Source organism: Pezoporus wallicus, unplaced genomic scaffold (assembly GCF_028554395.1).
Source record: "Pezoporus wallicus isolate ANWC-B61680 ecotype Strahan unplaced genomic scaffold, APGP_CSIRO_Pwel_v1 contig_3017, whole genome shotgun sequence".
Taxonomy (NCBI): domain Eukaryota; kingdom Metazoa; phylum Chordata; class Aves; order Psittaciformes; family Psittacidae; genus Pezoporus; species Pezoporus wallicus.
This window is the reverse complement of record NW_026638957.1, coordinates 3,259,237-3,276,002: the sequence shown is the minus strand read 5'-3', so window position 1 is coordinate 3,276,002 and position 16,766 is coordinate 3,259,237. Positions and strand designations below refer to the sequence as shown.

At 39.4% G+C, this 16,766-nt stretch overlaps 1 protein-coding gene across 9 annotated transcripts; it reads left to right on the top strand.

Annotated features, from left to right (window-relative positions):
* The first annotated feature begins 18 nt into the window (after positions 1–18).
* ATXN3 (ataxin 3) lies at positions 19–14,917 on the top strand. 9 transcript variants are annotated; one of them, XM_057413326.1, is made up of 12 exons: positions 301–339; positions 1,584–1,634; positions 4,162–4,326; positions 4,870–4,914; positions 6,329–6,414; positions 6,817–6,883; positions 9,287–9,374; positions 9,624–9,756; positions 10,859–11,034; positions 11,471–11,594; positions 13,657–13,739; positions 14,376–14,917. In XM_057413326.1, the coding sequence occupies exons 1-12, from the start codon at positions 316–318 to the stop codon at positions 14,468–14,470; spliced, it is 1,137 nt and encodes a 378-aa protein (XP_057269309.1). In that variant the 5' UTR covers positions 301–315; the 3' UTR covers positions 14,471–14,917. The 9 variants fall into 9 exon arrangements, with proteins under 9 accessions (XP_057269315.1, XP_057269311.1, XP_057269309.1 ...); XM_057413332.1 differs by lacking the exons at positions 301–339; positions 1,584–1,634 and adding an exon at positions 19–111; XM_057413328.1 differs by lacking the exon at positions 1,584–1,634 and having other exon boundaries at positions 225–339.
* The last annotated feature ends 1,849 nt before the right edge of the window (positions 14,918–16,766 follow it).

Genomic DNA, 16,766 nt, shown 5'->3' with positions numbered 1-16,766 from the left:
TCAGCAGAGGGAGATGGAAAGGAGAGGCGAGCTGTTACCGCTGAACTCGGTGGCGTGAGGAGCCTGGGCATTGTGGTGCGCTGGAATTCACGCTTACAGCGTGAACTCAAGGTACCCGTTTAACCGCGCGGCGGCACGGAGCAGCCCGCCGGCCTCCTTGCTGACAGGGGGCGCCGGCACGGCCGCCTCACGCAGGCAGCGTAGCTCACCAGGGCCCTGCGCAGATCGGCTGCTGCGGGTGGCCCAGAAGGAGAAGGTTGGATTGGCTGGGGGAAGTGTCACGTGAGGCGGAGGCTGTAGCCGTTGACAATAAACATGGAGTCGATCTTCCATGAGAGGGTGAGTGAGCGTTTGTGGTAGGGTTGTGCCGCTTTTGGGGGGAGGGGGGCCGCTCAGCTGCTGTAGGGGGTGTTGTGCCACCGGTTGGCCTTCCGGGACGGGAGTCTTATCTGAGGAGCCGCTCGGGGTGGCGGCTGGTTCTCCCGTTCCTGCGATAGCCCAGGGGCAGCTCTCGGTCCGGCGGGGTACGCTTCGCCTGTGTCGTGCCCCTTCCCGCCATCCTTCCGGGAGCAGGATGAGGTAGCGGCTCTGTTTCCTCTGTCTTGGGGAAGAGCCGAGCCCTTCCTGGTGCCTGTGGCCTGGCCTAGCTTGGCTCTGCTTGGCCTGCCGGCTCCGCGGGGAAACTAAGTGCAGTTAGTGAAGATCGAAGAGGGTCAGGCTGAGCTACAGTGCTCCTTCTCGCATGGTGACTACTTTTCTTAGGCTTTTAAAAATAGACCTCAAGTATGAGAAGGTACAGGCTACAGCTGCTTATGTTGCTTGTGAGAGAAGTCGCTTAACTGAGAAATGAGCATGAGGGTGAGCAGCGGCAGGCAGGGCCGTTTCTGTGCTCTCGGACACAGCCCTTCACCTACGCTGGCTTGGTTGGGCTTGTGTTATGAGCAGGGAAAGGGAGAGCTGTTAAGGAAGTCCTAATTAATGTACTGTGCTTTAGTGTGCTGAACAGCGTTTCCTGTTTTGGAAGACAAATGCTTCTATAAACTGCTGTGATTTATCCAGTTTCCCAAATATGAGCTATTTGTGCTTTAATGCTATTCAAATATAATTGTCTTTTTTCTCATGTACTTTCCCAGTGTGTCTGCACCTTTATTGTCTTAAGATTAATGTTAGTTTTTATACACTGCTCTCATATATTGCTTGGTTTCCTTAGCAGATAAAGCAAGATAGCAGTGTAACTTAAAAACAAAACAAAACTGCTCTGAAATCTGTGGAACGTGAGAAGTGTTCTTTCAAACTAGGTTTCTATTGCAAAATTTGGCAGTCACTGTGGTATTAAAGAGCAGGTGCCCCTAGGATGAGTGTTGGATTTCAACCATTATGGTCTCTGCTACAATGACCTTGAGTTCTAGTCTAGATTTGAAAATCAAAACAAGTGTACCTTTTCCTTACCTGGTCTAGCTTATTGCATAATGAAATGACAACCTTTTTTAATGACTACGTTGCTTTCTAATTTAATAATAAAACTGCTGAAATTGAAGTTGCAGAGCACAATACATTTAAAATCACAAGCTGATTCTTTGTAGTTGCTACAGGTTTTGGGATGTGGGAGGGGAGCAGCCTTGGATTGCTCTGTAGTAAGTCAGCTATGCAGTTACAAAGTTAAACCTGAATGCCTGTTTTAAATTAGAGTACTAACTACTTTATCTTGTTATCATTATTGGTCTACAAAAAATTTAACTGAAATTCTGTCTCTTAAGGAGTATTTCCCCCCATCAAGCTATGTCAAAATATTTAAAGTGCTGTATGTGCATGCACACGTCCTTACACACATCCTTACACTTCAATCTGCACACCTTGGATGTTCCAATAAAAAGGCATGAAAAATATGGTATTTATAAAGGAAATTTATTAAAACAAAGACCTAAGCAATGAAGCCCTTTTAACAGGGGAATGACAGTTGCAGAAAGTAGGACTAACCATGACTACTACTAGTAGTTACCACTAACTTAGAAGTTAGTAATTTCTTTGATATTAGTATTTGAAAACACTGAAAGTAGGGAAGCAGGTTATATCCAGATAGATTTCAAGGAGGAAATTTCAGATTATGGGAAGATGCAGTATTGTCTGCGTTAAAAAAAAAAACAAACAAAAAACAACAAACCTGAAGTTAATGTCTGTTAAGAACTAAGATCAGTTTTCTCTTCTGCTTTTTGCACTTACTATGTACAAATTTTGCATATGAAAGTTAATGTTTATTACTTTAAGATAAAACTGTACAAACACAGACAGTAAAAAACACTTTTAGTTAAATTAAGATCGAAGACTGTAATAAAACTAATTTTCAAAGGTATTTTAATATCTTTTTATTTCTGAATGAGATTCATATAATTCTGCTGGAGAAACCTGTGATTCTTGAACAGGTTCTTCTGTTACAGTTTTATCGTATGACCAGCAGCAGGGATGTGATAGCAAGGGGATAGGACCTGCTGAGCTTGCTGAGGGAAGGACATGAGCTGGAGGAGGCTTCTGGATTCTGTTGCAGCTGGGCTGTACAGCCTATCCAGCCTTAATAACTCATTGCTCAATTAAGTGATGAAGTCCTAGAAAGTTTCTGTGATCTGCAGTAGAGGGAACTTTCAGTGTTCCTGCTGTAAGGGAAATCATGGGAGATTTGTACATATGATTTGTATGAGCCGTTCATGGAAGTTCAAAGTCTGTTCTTCCAAGCCATGCTTTTGTATTCTTAGTTTCTGTGGGTTTGGCGGGAGGGAGGGGTGTTACTTATTTTAGTTGAGGGGCTTTGGTTTTGTTCTTAATAGTGTATGTCACTGGAGTTATTAATGTAAATAAAAAAGGGCTGATTAAAATGAAAGAGAGAAGCGGGATTAAAAAAAATGTTGATCTTGTCTATACTTGTTTAGTTACTTTACTATTCTTTTAGTCAATTTACTGATTTTTAATTTGAGTTGACAACTGTTATCTTAAATGTGCTGAATATGTAACAAAATATCTGAAGTGTTTTCCATTCGAATGGTTTATCAAGAAAAATATTTTTGCTGTTTAAAATGCTGAATTTTTATTTTTTTTCTTGTCACCTCATCATTGTCATCAAGATTTCAGAACCGGTATTATTAGTCTCTTTTACCTAAATTCTATTCATAAATTTCATGTGGAAAAGGAGCTTTACTGCTCCTCCAACTGCTGATCGAAGAAGTAAAAATCTAAACTGATTTTCCTGTGGTTGTGACTTGGAAGAGGACAGAATGTATTGTATTGATAATTGCAGTCTTTGTGAGATTTGGTCAAGTGACTGGCAATTTTTAGTGTTTTAAAAAATAACATTTTGACATTAATTTATTTCCTTTGAGGAAATAAAGTAGCATGCTGTCGTGGTTTAAACCAAACCAGACAACTCGTTCACCCACCCCCCCTCGCCCCCTGCCCCCCCCACCCCCCGGAGGGATGGAGAGTCAAAAAGAATGCAACTTCCATGGGTCGAGACAAGAACAGTCCACCAACCAAGGCACAACACAAATCGCTACTGCCACCACCACCACCACCAACGATAAAGGAAACAGGGAAGAGAACACAACACCCCACCACCAGCCAACCAACAACCCATTCCCCCCCAGCCTGACCAAGCACTGACCCATACCTCCTCCAGCCCTGCAGTCCCAGCCCTTTCGGCTAGCTCTCCATTACTTCCTGGGCATGACGTGCTGTGGTATGGAATACCTCTTTGGTCAGTTTGGGTCAGGTGTCCTGTCTCTGCTTCCTCCCGGCTTCCCCTCCTCCCTGGCAGAGCATGAGGCTCACAAAGTCCTTGGTCAGGGTAGACATCGCTTAGCAACAACCGAAAACATCGGTTTCACCAACATTGTTCCCAGGCTGGAAGTCAAAACACAGCACTGCACCAGCTACCACAAAGGAGAAACATGACTGCTACTGCTGAACCCAGGACACATGCATGTTGGTTTGTTCCCATCAAATTAATGGGAGAGTTGTATTCTACAGCTTGCAGTGTAATACATCCAAAGAATGTATGGCATTCTGGGTGAGTGGCAAGGGCAGAATGCCTGAATTAAATGGTTGAGTCATTTTACAGAGTGAAGCATTAATGTAATTTTTTGTTGTCTTTTTTTTTTTTCTCTTCCAATTTAGCAAGAAGGCTCCTTGTGTGCTCAGCACTGTCTGAATAATTTGCTGCAAGGGGAATATTTTAGTCCTGTTGAGTTATCCTCTATTGCACAGCAGTTGGATGAGGAAGAAAGAATGAGAATGGCAGAAGGAGGAGTGTCTAGTGAGGAATATAGAACATTTTTACAGGTAAAATCATTTTAATTTGAGGTTACTTGATATTTGCCTGAAATTTAATATTTTGTACCACAGACCCACTATTCTTGCATAGCTAGAAAAGGTTAATTCCCTAGTGCTGAAACTTCTTAATTTTATAGGTCTTTTCGCTCACACATCTTAAATTTGGCATTCTCAAATGTTATTAGTACAGCTTTACAAAACTTCTCCAAAAAGCTACATTATCCTCATCTTACAGGTAGATCGATCAAGTATCATGAGGAGGAGGATCAGCAATTTGCCATTTTGGGGGTTATTTTTTTGTAAGCTAGTGGCAGAGGTAGGAGCAGAAGTTTCCATGCCTGCATGTCCTTTAAGCATTGAGCATTTCTAATTTAAAAGTTTGGGGATTTTAATTATTTGGTTACTTAGTTATTGTAATTAGCCTTACATACTAGGGCATACTGAGTTGTTTCTCTAAGTATGTGTAGTTATATTTATTTTCAAAACTTATTTCTGATCTTTTATGCTTACACCATTTTTCCCTTCTCTCCCTCCCAACCTCATACAAAGCAGCAGCCTTCTGTAAACATGGATGATAGCGGATTCTTCTCAATTCAAGTAAGCATGGCTTTATACTGACAGAATTTTTCTATTTATGCAATGTCTCATGTAATTTAAATAGCATTGAGCTTTTTATCTAGTTTGCAGGTTATAAGCTTAATGGAATTAAGTACTGGCCTTCTAAATCTTCAGAGGGTTTTCCTCTAAGTGACTTGCAGTTCTTCAGTTCATATGCCCTTAAACACATGGTAGGAGCATGGATATCCTGAACTGTGAAATGACATGTGCTGGCAATAAGCTTGATTCTAAGTTGATTCTTACAGGCACTTCACATGTAGATCTTGGCTCCCATAGACTGCTGGTGAAAAAGCAGACTTGAGATTGTTTTCTCAAATATAGACTGTAAAGCCCTTGGCAATGGTTTCACGATTATCACAGCAAATGGAAAAAGCTGCAATATCTACATGTCAGTTTTTATAACACACACAAAACAACAACAAATGTTATTGAACACCGAACTGGGGGTTGTATCTAGATGGAGGTGAGGATGGCAACATGGTTTAGTATGAGGTATCCCTGCCCATGGCAGGGGGGGGTGGAACTATATGACCTTGAGGTCCTTTCCAGCCCTAACTATTCTATGATTCTATGATGCTTTGCACCTTTGGCTGCCTCCTGAGCTTGGAGTGGTGATTCTCGTTGTTCCAGAATCCCTCAAGAGCCTCTGTTTGTTTTGGTTGGTTGGTTTGCTTGTTTTGGAGGGGGGTTAGTTTTTGTTGTTTGTTTTTTTTTTTTTAAGGGCAGGGCCATTCTAATCAGTGAAAAGCTATTAATGGTTTGGCATTTCTTGTATTCCTTCATTGTGCTTTGTCAATATTGAAGCTCAAAAAAAAAGCTTCCTTACACTCTACTTTTTTTTGTCCTGTCACTGCTCTGCTCACTTGCTGCGCAGTTGCCTGGCTGAAAGGACAGTGAATGTTAATTTAAATTTCTTACAGCATCGTTTTGGTTAGTGCTAAAGAGTTACTGTAATAGAGATGTGCTAATGCAGCTGGCTGATGCTGTGACAGTCCAGTGGTGAAAAATTTCCAGTAGTTACTGTGGGGAAGGATGATACTGTATTAGGGGGATGGGGATGGCAGAGCACTACATTGAGAGCAGAGAGATAACATCTTCTCAAGTGTGTGTGAGAAGTTTGAGTTACAGCTTTGCCTGGGGGAATAAGCTTATTAATACAACTCAGTTAAATCCTAGTAGTTTTCTTACTTCCCCTTTGATATGGCATGCATGTTAACATTTGCATATAGATGCATGACAGTTGTGTTTTGAATAATGCGATTTCTAGGTTTCCTAGCAGTGAAGTCCTGAGTTGTATGAAACTAGTATGTTTGTTTATAGCAGTTAAGATGGTTGTATTTCTTAAATTAAGATTTGACTAGTTTGATTCATGAAAAGTGCTGTTTTTTGACAGGTTATAAGCAATGCCTTGAAAGTTTGGGGTTTAGAACTAGTCCTCTTCAACAGCCCAGAGTATCAGAGGCTTGGGATCGACCCTATGTAAGACATTTTTTTCTTAGCACCCTGCTTTTATTTTACAGAAAAATAATACTCTTAATCTATGACTTAAATCTTTCTTTAAAATTACTCTTTCAAGCTCTGTTGCATTCTGATGGTTTTATTATCCCCTCTGTCTTTAAATTTTTCTCTTTGGGGGTGTATATGAATATCTGTCCTCTCTGCCTTTATGATATCTCAGTATCTGTGGCATCATACATATATGGAGATTTCAGTAATGCTGACAACTTCCTAAATGTTACAAAAGTAGTATGAGTATGGTTGTATTACTGAAATTTTATTATGTAAGTTTAAAGTAGTGGTAGCAAAGAACTTGAACATTAATATGCACTCCAATAGTAGAGTATTTAATTTTATCTATACCTTTTGTTTTTCTTTTTACAGAAATGAAAAATCATTTATTTGTAATTATAAGGAACACTGGTTTACAGTTCGAAAGTTAGGAAAACAGGTGACATTGTCTCTTTTTACTTAAAAATTGACTTCAGAATGGGGGTGGAAAAGTGGTTGCAACTAGACCATGTGTTGGCCTTTTGCAAGCTTTGGCTGCACTTTAATAGTATCCTATATTAAAAAAAAATAAAAACGAGTAAATGTTAAATGTTTGTAATAACACAAAAATACCAGGGAACTTTTTATGAATATTAGCCTGGAGAAATACCCTAGGATCAATTTCTTAGTGAACCTGTCCTTTAGGGAGCTGCACTTCTTGTAGAGTCTGTGTGACATCTTCAGCTCTTTTCTTTTCTGCATGAAAAGAGGGTGAGAGGACAAAGATCAGCATCCGTATAGAATGCAGACTAATTTTAATGCTTAAATTTATTGACATTGTAAAAATAATTTTGCTCATTTAAATGGACAGTAGGCATAAGGAAAAGTTCAAATTTCAAAGGTATTAATATTTATGATTGCTAGTGTTTAAGAGCATCCATCAGGATAAGGCTGGGGAAAGCAGAATCACAAAATTTTTAGAAAACTTTCAGAAACAATTGTTTTATAAGCAGGAAGTAGTTACTAAAGGTAAGGGGTGGCCATACAAGTATATGGTACGTACATATAATAACTCAAGTCGCATCCATATCCATTGTAACACCAATGCAGTTTTTTATTTCAGTAGCCAATCATTGTTCTGGATCACACTGCATAAGTTTTATACAACATAGGCTGGTTTGGTGTTTTCAGGTTTGTTTTTTTTTTTGTTTTAGTTTGATTTTTTTTTTTAAATAGAAAATGTTCATGAAATGGCTTTTATGTTCTAAAGTAATGGACAGGAGTCTCTTCATGCATTTGGTTCATTTTGCATGTGGTGGCTACCTATCTTGTCATCCAGATTAAAAACCACAACAAAAAACCCCCCACCAAGCAAAAAACAAAAACCAATCCAAACCCAAACAAAAACTGCAAAAAACAAAGAAAGAAAAAAAAACAAACCAGAAAACAACAAACTAAACAAAACCCAACTGTGAGTAAACACATTAAACTCTGCTGTTCTGCTTCAATTTGAAAGTATGGGTCATGTTTACAGGCCATTTTTGGGTATTTAATATCAAAAAGGCTGAATGGTCTCTTGAAAGTATGGGAATGTTGTTTTGTTATATATGCAACCATGTTGGGTGGAATTTTGTGTGATAATATTCTAGCCCAAAATGTTCTAAGTTGGAGGGGTAATGTCTTCTGTTTGTACATGCAGCTTGTAACCACATGAAAACAATGCTAGGTGTGTGTTATCTAGAGAGGAATAAAAAAAATAGATTTGATGTGCTTGTCTTCTGTTACATTTAAAGCAAAAGTAGTTTACCAAACCTTCCTCCTTCATGTTTCCTTTTAAAAGTTTGTCTGTAATCTGTCCATCACATTTGTTTTTGTAACTTTATCGCCCATTCCTGCATTGTTGGTTATCTTACCCCTTTGCAGTGGCAAAGGGTGTTTTTAACAAATTCAGTGACTGAGTGACAGATTGGCAGATAGACACCTCTGTTCTAGCTGAATTATAGTATGGGTCCATCTGCAAGTATGTAACTGCAATATGGAAGTTTAGATAGATAAATGCATTTTTGTGAGAATGGAGATAGAATTATCCTTCTACTATCTGAAATTATGCTTCCTGATTAAAATGGCTAGTATTGAACGAGTATGTTATAAAAAAAGGTTCTTCAGATTAAATGCAATATATATGGGGTTTTAAAGATAGAATATTTTGACATCCATATGGTATATATTTTTTTCTGTAGAAGTGTTATTAATGGCTACTTGTCATCTTCAGGGAACTATAAATAATCTGTGTATACATTTATGTCATATTATAACATTATGCTCTAAATTTTAGTTGTTTTTTCTTAAATGAAAAAATTATCTCAGAAGTAAGCAGTAGTTCACCAGCTATTAAAGGCAGAATGTTTAATTAAGGTATTTTATGTAAAGAATTCAACTTCTGCTTCCTGTATCTGTTAATTTCTTAAGATACAATGTTAACTCATGAAGATTTTCTTCCCTCGTTAGTCTGTGAACAGACTTAAAATTCTGATTAAGCAGAATTTTAGATGCTGTCTAAAATAATTCTTCTACAATTATATTTTGACTTGCCTGTTTTAGTCTGTTTGCTTGGTATTAATGTTCGGTAATGGGAGAGAGCATGCAGTAATTTCCTCACTTCATGCCTCCTGATAGCTGAAGAGTATTTGAAGGGTAACCTTTAGCATTAGAGGTCTTGTGCTTCAAGACTTTTTATTTGGTAATTTACTAGATTTATTTAGATACTCCATCATAGAAAATGACCACAATGTACAGAAATGGGTTACCAAGTAATCTTTATGCTAATTTGTTCTCTCAAACCTTTTTTTTTTCTTAATTACAGTGGTTTAACTTGAACTCTCTCTTGATGGGTCCAGAACTAATATCAGATACATATCTTGCACTTTTCTTGGCTCAATTACAACAGGAAGGTAATAGTAACTTGCAGATGTTAAATCTCATTAATTAAAAGTAGGTAATAATTAATTAATTAGAACTTATGTATTCAGTTAATTATCCTTAGTTTTATGATTGAAATAGTGAAATAACCCAAGTCCTTTATAATGAAAGGTAGAGCCCACATTGTAATAAATTGCACATTGTTGTGTTCCATGTAGCGTGCATTTTAGACTGTTTTTTATACACCTTAATGCTGTAGACTTACAACTTATTTTCCTCAGGTTATTCCATATTTGTAGTAAAAGGTGACCTGCCAGACTGTGAGGCTGATCAGCTATTGCAGATGATTCGGGTACAGCAGATACAGCGACCAAAACTAATTGGAGAAGAGACAGCACAATCAAGAGATCAGAGGTAAGGTAAACAGAGATTTCATTTTAATAATGTTAAAGTATGATTGGTTTCCATGATTAATGTCTCCATGGAGACAACCTCCTTAAGAAGTAATTAGAAGTACTTTTAGTGCAATATGCTTACTACTGTTGCATAAAGTAACAGTAAGCTGGTGAATACAAATGGTGTTACTTCTAAGTGGACAAAAATTACTTGAATAAGGATTCAATCCTTCCATGTGTACAGGTGTTGTATAGTGCAGATTTTTAACAATGATTACAGTATTTTTCCAATTATTGTAAAATGGGTAAGCAAATCTTAACCAAACTATGGTTAACAGTAATCAATCTATAATTAAGACTGCTTAGTGCATTCTGTCTTAAGTAGAAAAGAACAAGAAACCCATACCTGAATTTAACATCGTGTAATCATACAGCATTCCTTTTTGGAATAATTTCACTGTAATGTTGTAGTGCTGCTCTGTTGTGAAAGGTACTGATAGTATGAAACATCCTTGAAAGCATATAAAGTGCTGCTTCTGCAATAATTTTATCACATTTTCATAGTGAATGAATTGCAATAAGCCAAATGCTTAAGGCTTTTTGGAGGAATTTGTTCATTATGATTTCTTCCACGTTGTAAAGGTAAACTGGTGTTGTAAATTGATGGAATAAAACCAAATGACTTTGCGGTAACATAGAAAGTGTGTATAGTTTATGGAGGACCTATTGCTCTAGTGTGGTCATCAGTTTCCCAAGAAAGAAACACATGCACTGTTTCCTGATGTTGTAACTGTTTTAAGTAGCAGTTGTTTTAAGTAACATGTATTACTGCTTTTTGTAGGCTTATTGTCTTTGAAGTTTTTCCCATTAAACATGTACATGGGTTTAGATTTTCAGTATTTATTTTTTTACAACTGCAAGGTCTTCTTGCAGCCCTTTTGTGCTGCTTCACATTTCATTTAGAAATGAAAATACTTTTTTATAGAACAGGTTTTCACAATAGAAATATTTTTTCCCAAAGTTAAAAAAAAAAGTCTAATTAGTAGAAAATACTGACTTTAAATTTCACAGTAAGTTACTATTTCTGCCTGAATTCTGCCATAAATATATCAATTTCACAGGCTACCCAGAAGTGATATGGAACAAGCAATAGATGTTAACCATCCTTTTGATGGAACAGGCATGCTAGATGAAGATGAAGAGAATTTTCAGAAAGCCCTGGCTCTAAGTAGGCAGGAAATGGATATGGAAGATGAAGAGGCTGATCTTCGCAGAGCCATCCAACTCAGTATGCAAGGTGCAGCACTCATCTAAATTTCTCTTACACTGTTCATGTTGCTTATGCTTTAGGCAGCTACTGAAATTGGTTTCAGTCGGCCACTTCTTCCAGCATGCATCAAGCTCTCTGAAAAGACTGGCTTTCTGGCTTTGAGGCATGGAAGGACAGTTCAGAATTCCCTATAGCTATCTCCTTTCTGCTTTTGAAAAGTTGAAACTCGCATGTTAGCATTGATCATTTGGAAGCAAGAACAAATTGGCAAAGCATGGCAGGAAGGAAGGGAAGCAGTCCTAATAAGAAGAGGAGATAGTATCAAGTGAAGTTAGCCTAGGCACTTATTTCTCCAATAAGTATATTTCTTCCTCTGAAGTTTGAAGACATTTTCTGAAGCTGTATTTCATTTACTAACTTCATTTTACAGTAATTAGTAGGATATTGTATGTTCTGGTTTTAGGTAGTCGTCGAAGTGACAGCTCAGGCTCATCACCACAGAACATTCCTCAGTTACCTCACACCAGTCAGACAGACTCCCTTTCTTCAGAAGAACTGCGAAGGAGAAGACAAGCGTATTTTGAAAAGTAAAGTAGTTGATACAAAATTGCATCTGGAAGGACATGTCCTAATTTCGAGTGCTTTTGGCGTGTGGATGAGTTTCTTACTGAGACCCAACTTTTCTCTCTTAACATGTTTTCCTAACAGTATCTGAATTTTGCTATTCCCAGGTGGCTCCTTATGAAGAAAAGGAACTTGTAAATAATAGGAGTTCAACCTGTTGGTAGTGCAACATCAGGCTTGTGGGGGATGAAAAAAAAAATACATGTTGGGTTGGAAAGGACCTTAAGATCATCTAATTCCAACCTCCCTGCCAAGGGCAGGGATCCCTCACAGTTCATGAGGGATCATGTTGCCCAAGGCTCTGTACAACCTGGCCTTGAAAACTGCCATGGATGGAGCATTTATCACTTATTTGGGCAGTCTGTTCCAGTGCCTCACCACCCTCACAGTAAAGAACTTCTTCCCTATATCTAACCTGAACTTCCTCTGTTAAAGTTTAAACCCATTACTTCTTGTCCTATTGCTGCAGTCTCTTATGAAGAGTCGGTCTCCAGCTTCCTTGTAGGCCCTGTTCAGATATATTTTAAATGAAATCCTGTAAAGTTCTGTAATTATTTTTCTGAAGAAAAGCATTCTTTCTCAAAGACTGCTTCTGGTAATGATGCCTCTAATGTGCATCACATGAAAGTGTTCTAGATGATATTTTATGTTGCTGTTCTGGAATACCTTCTTAATACATAGAACCATAGAATCAGCTAGGTTGGAAAAGACCTTTAAGATCATCAATTCCAGCCATTACCCCAAGACTGCCAGGTCCACCACTAAACCATGTCACTGAGGGCATCTACACATTTTTGAACACTTCCACAGATGGTGACTGTGGCACAAGTGCAGGACCCGGCATTTTGCCTTGTTGAACCTCATACCACTGGCTTCAGTCTATCGATCCAGCCTGTCCAGATCCCTCTGCAGAGCCTTCCTATCCTTGGTGTTGTCCACAGATTTACTGAGGATGCACTCAATCCCCTCATCCTCACTGGCACTAATACTGAGCCCTGAGGTACACCTCTATTGACCAGTCGCCAGCTAGATGTGATACCGTTTGCCACCACTCTTTGAGCTCTGCCATCCAGCCAGTTTCCAGCCCAGCAAAGAATACCTCAATCCAGGCCATAAGCAGCCAGTTTCTCCAGGAGAATGCTGTGAAAAGTAATGTCAAAGGCTTTAGGTCCAGATAGACAATGTCCACAGCCTTTCCCTCATCAACTGGGCAGGTCACTTTATTGCAGAAGGAGATCAGGTTGGTCAGGCAGGACCTGCCCTTCATGAATCCATGCTGACTGGTCCAGATCCCCCTGTTTTCCTGCACATGCTTTGTGATTTGACTTAGGACCATCTTCTCCATGACACTGATGACTCTCCCTGGCACTGATGTCAGGCTGAGAGGCCTGTAGTTCCCAGTGTCATCCTTCCTGCCCATTTTGTAGAGAGGCCTTGCACTGGCCAACTTCCAGTCCTCTGGGACCTGCCCACTAGACCAGGACTGCTGATAGATGATGGAGAGTGGCTTAGCAAGCTCCTCTGCCAGCTCCTTCAAGTACTCTGGGGTTTAACCAATCTGGCCCCATACACCTGTTTACGTCTAAGTGGAGCAGGAGGTCACTAACCATTTCTTCCTGAATTATCGGGACTTCAGTCAGCTCCCCATCTCTGCCATCCAACTCGGGGAACTGAGTACCCTGAGGATATGTTGCTGGGGTACTGTAGCTTTTCTTTATCTCTGTCTCCTAGTGATGAAGGAAATAGAAATGCTATGGATGGGAGAAGTTAGACTTTGCGTGAGAGGGTAAGAATGCAGAACATTCAGATTTTAGGAAAACAGTAGTGTGGCTTGGCCACATAATGCTGGGGTGGTATGATGTCTGAGGGGTAGCAGTGTGAAACAATTGAGCTTTTAGGTGCAGGGCTGTTACTGTACCAAACAGCTTCCACTTCTCACTCTTGGCCTTCCTTACAATGAATTAGACTCGATACAAGTCTCGCACTGATGTTAATCTTATTGTTACAAATTTGTAACACTTTCAGGCAGCAGCAACAGCAGCAAGATCAGGCCCAAAACCTACACAATAAGCCAGCTCTAAGCTCAAGTACTCTGGAAGCTGACCCAGGTATTGTTTTTTAAGCTATTTTCAACAGTGAAATATTGGGCTTTCCTGCTTTTGTGCTCTGTTTCTAATTTTTCTTGACTGCCTACTTCCTCACTCCAGCAGCCATTCAGATGATGGATCAGAGCCATTACTCTTTTTGGCAGTGAAGGATCACTTTCTTGAAAAGCCTGTTTGACTTTGAGTGTCAATATCCTGTTTCAGAGCATTACTATTAGACCATCTTAGTTCTGGCTTTTTGTTGTTTTGTTTAGCTTGAGCATTAAAGATTGTAATATTTGATGGGATTTGTGCCAATAATTTGTTTTCTAAAATACTTTTAAAGTTGTATGATAATGTAATAAACTTGGAGTAATATCTGACAAAATTACAGGAACCAGTTTTCAGTAGAATGTAACTATGTAGGCCTTACTAATGTCAAGTATTGGTGATACAAAATTCATATGTATTACTTGTTACAGACTGACTGTGGATGAAAAGCAAAGTGCAAAATATTCATGATTTTAAAAAACAAAGCCAGTTTTGGGGGTGGGGTGGAAACAGGTGGGTGTGGACAAAGGGAACAATGGTAGCATTTAACTACAGTTGAGAATCAGCTCTGTGAATTTATTACAACTTACATGCATTTATTTTCCTTAGGAGGTGATATGAGTGAAGAAGACATGCTTCAGGCAGCTATGAATATGTCTCTGGAATCCGTTAGAAACAACTTGAATACAGAAGAGGAGAAATGAATTAACTTTTTTCCTCTTATTGTCAAAACACTTAAGTCTCCATTATAATTTTTCTGTGTGGATGTTGCATAAGCAGGGTGCATTTTAGAGTTCTGGAAGCAGGAATGAAAGGGGGACTGGAAGTCAGTGTGGAGGGAATCCGCAATTACAAAAAAGATTGCACTAATTTACAAAACTTTAGCACTCCTACTACAGAACCTTTGTTCACAAGAGTAACTGTATTAAAATTACTTAAACTGTTCACATGAACCAAGTTAGATGTGTAGCAGAAGGAATTTGCATTTTAAAAGCAAGTTTAAATTGAGAAATTTTAAAGGAAATACAGAAGGTACTGAAAGGTGGCATCAACTGATTTCCTTCAGTATCAATGGAAAAACAGATACAAGTAATAAACTGTACTCATAAATGACAAATTTCTTTGTAAGGAATCCCTTAAAATGGGAAAAAGAATTCTGTTTATCTTAGATAATTTGTTTTGTGATTTTTTATTGTGAATGACTTAATGTCAACTTTTCAATCCTGCTGTCCACTTTTGAAATGACCCATTTTGCAGGAGAGACATAAAATCATAGAACAGTTTGGGTTCAAAAGTCATCTAGTCCAACCCACCTGCAATGAGCTGGGACATCTTCAACTAGATCAGGCTGCCCAGAACCACATCATGCCTGGCCTTCAGTGTCTCCAGGGATGGCACATCCACCACCTCTCTGGGCAACCTTTGCCAGTATTTTACCATCTTCATTGTAAAGAAATTTTTCCTCGTGCTGAGTCTGAATCTCCCCTCCTTTAGTTTAAACCATTACTCCTCATCGCAACAGGTCCTGCTAAGAAGTCTCTCCCCATCTTTCTTACAGGCCCCTTTTAAGTACTGAAAGGCTGGAGTAAGGTCTCCCCAGTCTTCTCCAGGCTGAGCAACTCCAATTCTCTTAGCTGTTCCTCATAGCAGAGATGCTCCATCCCTCTGATCGCTTTTGTGGCCCTTCTCTGGACCCTCTCTAACAGGTCCATGTCTTTCCTGTACTGAGGACTCCAAAGCTGGACACAGCATTCCAGGTGGGATCTCACCAGCGCAGAGTGGAGAAGCAGAATCACCTCCCTTGACCTGCTGGCAATGCTCCTTTGAACGAAGCCCAAGATATGATTGGCCTGGGCTGCAAGTGCACATTGCTGTCTCATATCCAATCTTTAATCCACTAGTACCCCCAAGTCCTGGATAACTCCCAGTCTGAGTCTTGGGGTACTCTCATTCCCTTATCCCCCAGGCTGTATTGACACCAGGGGTTGTCCTGATCTAGGTGTAGGACCCTGCACTTGGCCCCATTGAACCTCATGAGGTTTGCACAGGCCCACCTCTCGAGCCTGTCCAAGTCCCTCTGAATAGCTTCCCATCCTTTAGGTGTATCAGCTGTACCATGCAGCTTTGTGTCATCTGCAGACTTGATGATGATGCACTCAATCCCACAGTCTGTGTGGCTGATGAAGATTCTAGAGTACTGGTCCCCGTACAGACCCCTGAGAAATGAATTTTGCAATTCAAGAGATAATCATCAGTGTGCTGTTGATAATGATGTTACTCCTGAATCGGTGACCTCTGACCTTCTAACACTTTCTGGTTTTACTTTGAATTCCAACTCTAAAATTTTCAGATTCATGATTAAAGTAGGATTTTTGCATTGCCCTATTATGTTTTGGCAGATACACTTGACACCTTTGGTTTTGGGGGGTTTTGGGGGTTGTTTTTTTTAATTTGTTTTTGTTTTCTTAGGTTCTTTCCAGTTATGCCACTGTCTTTACTACAAAAGCAGCATATAATCAGTTGGGTTGAACAGGTTTTATTTTCTGCCTTTTCTGGAGTCTTTTTTTCCTCTTCAAGCTCAACCTTTCCAGTCTTTCAGTAGGGAAGAGCTGTAACTGAGTCTAGGAGAAAGGAGGAGGGGATTTATGTGCCATGAAGTCAGTGCCACACAAATAAGGTGCATTCTTGCAGTCTGAAATGACCCCTGTGCAAATCACTCATTTAAGAATGAATATTTATGTCTGTGTGGATGTTCTTTCTGAAACGCTTTTCATGAGTGTCTGTCAGAATGTTGCAGCCTTTTCAGGAATGGCCTTTATTACTGCACCTTACAATTTTTTATCATGCTGTTTCTGATCCTGAGAAAAACTGGGGAGCAAAGTATGCGAGTAGCTTAAGCTATTGGTTGTAAGACAGTTGCTTTGATATCCAGGATGAATGTGTAAGAGGGTGACCAAACCTGACTTTCAACTTCAGTGCAACAATTGAAATATGTTACAT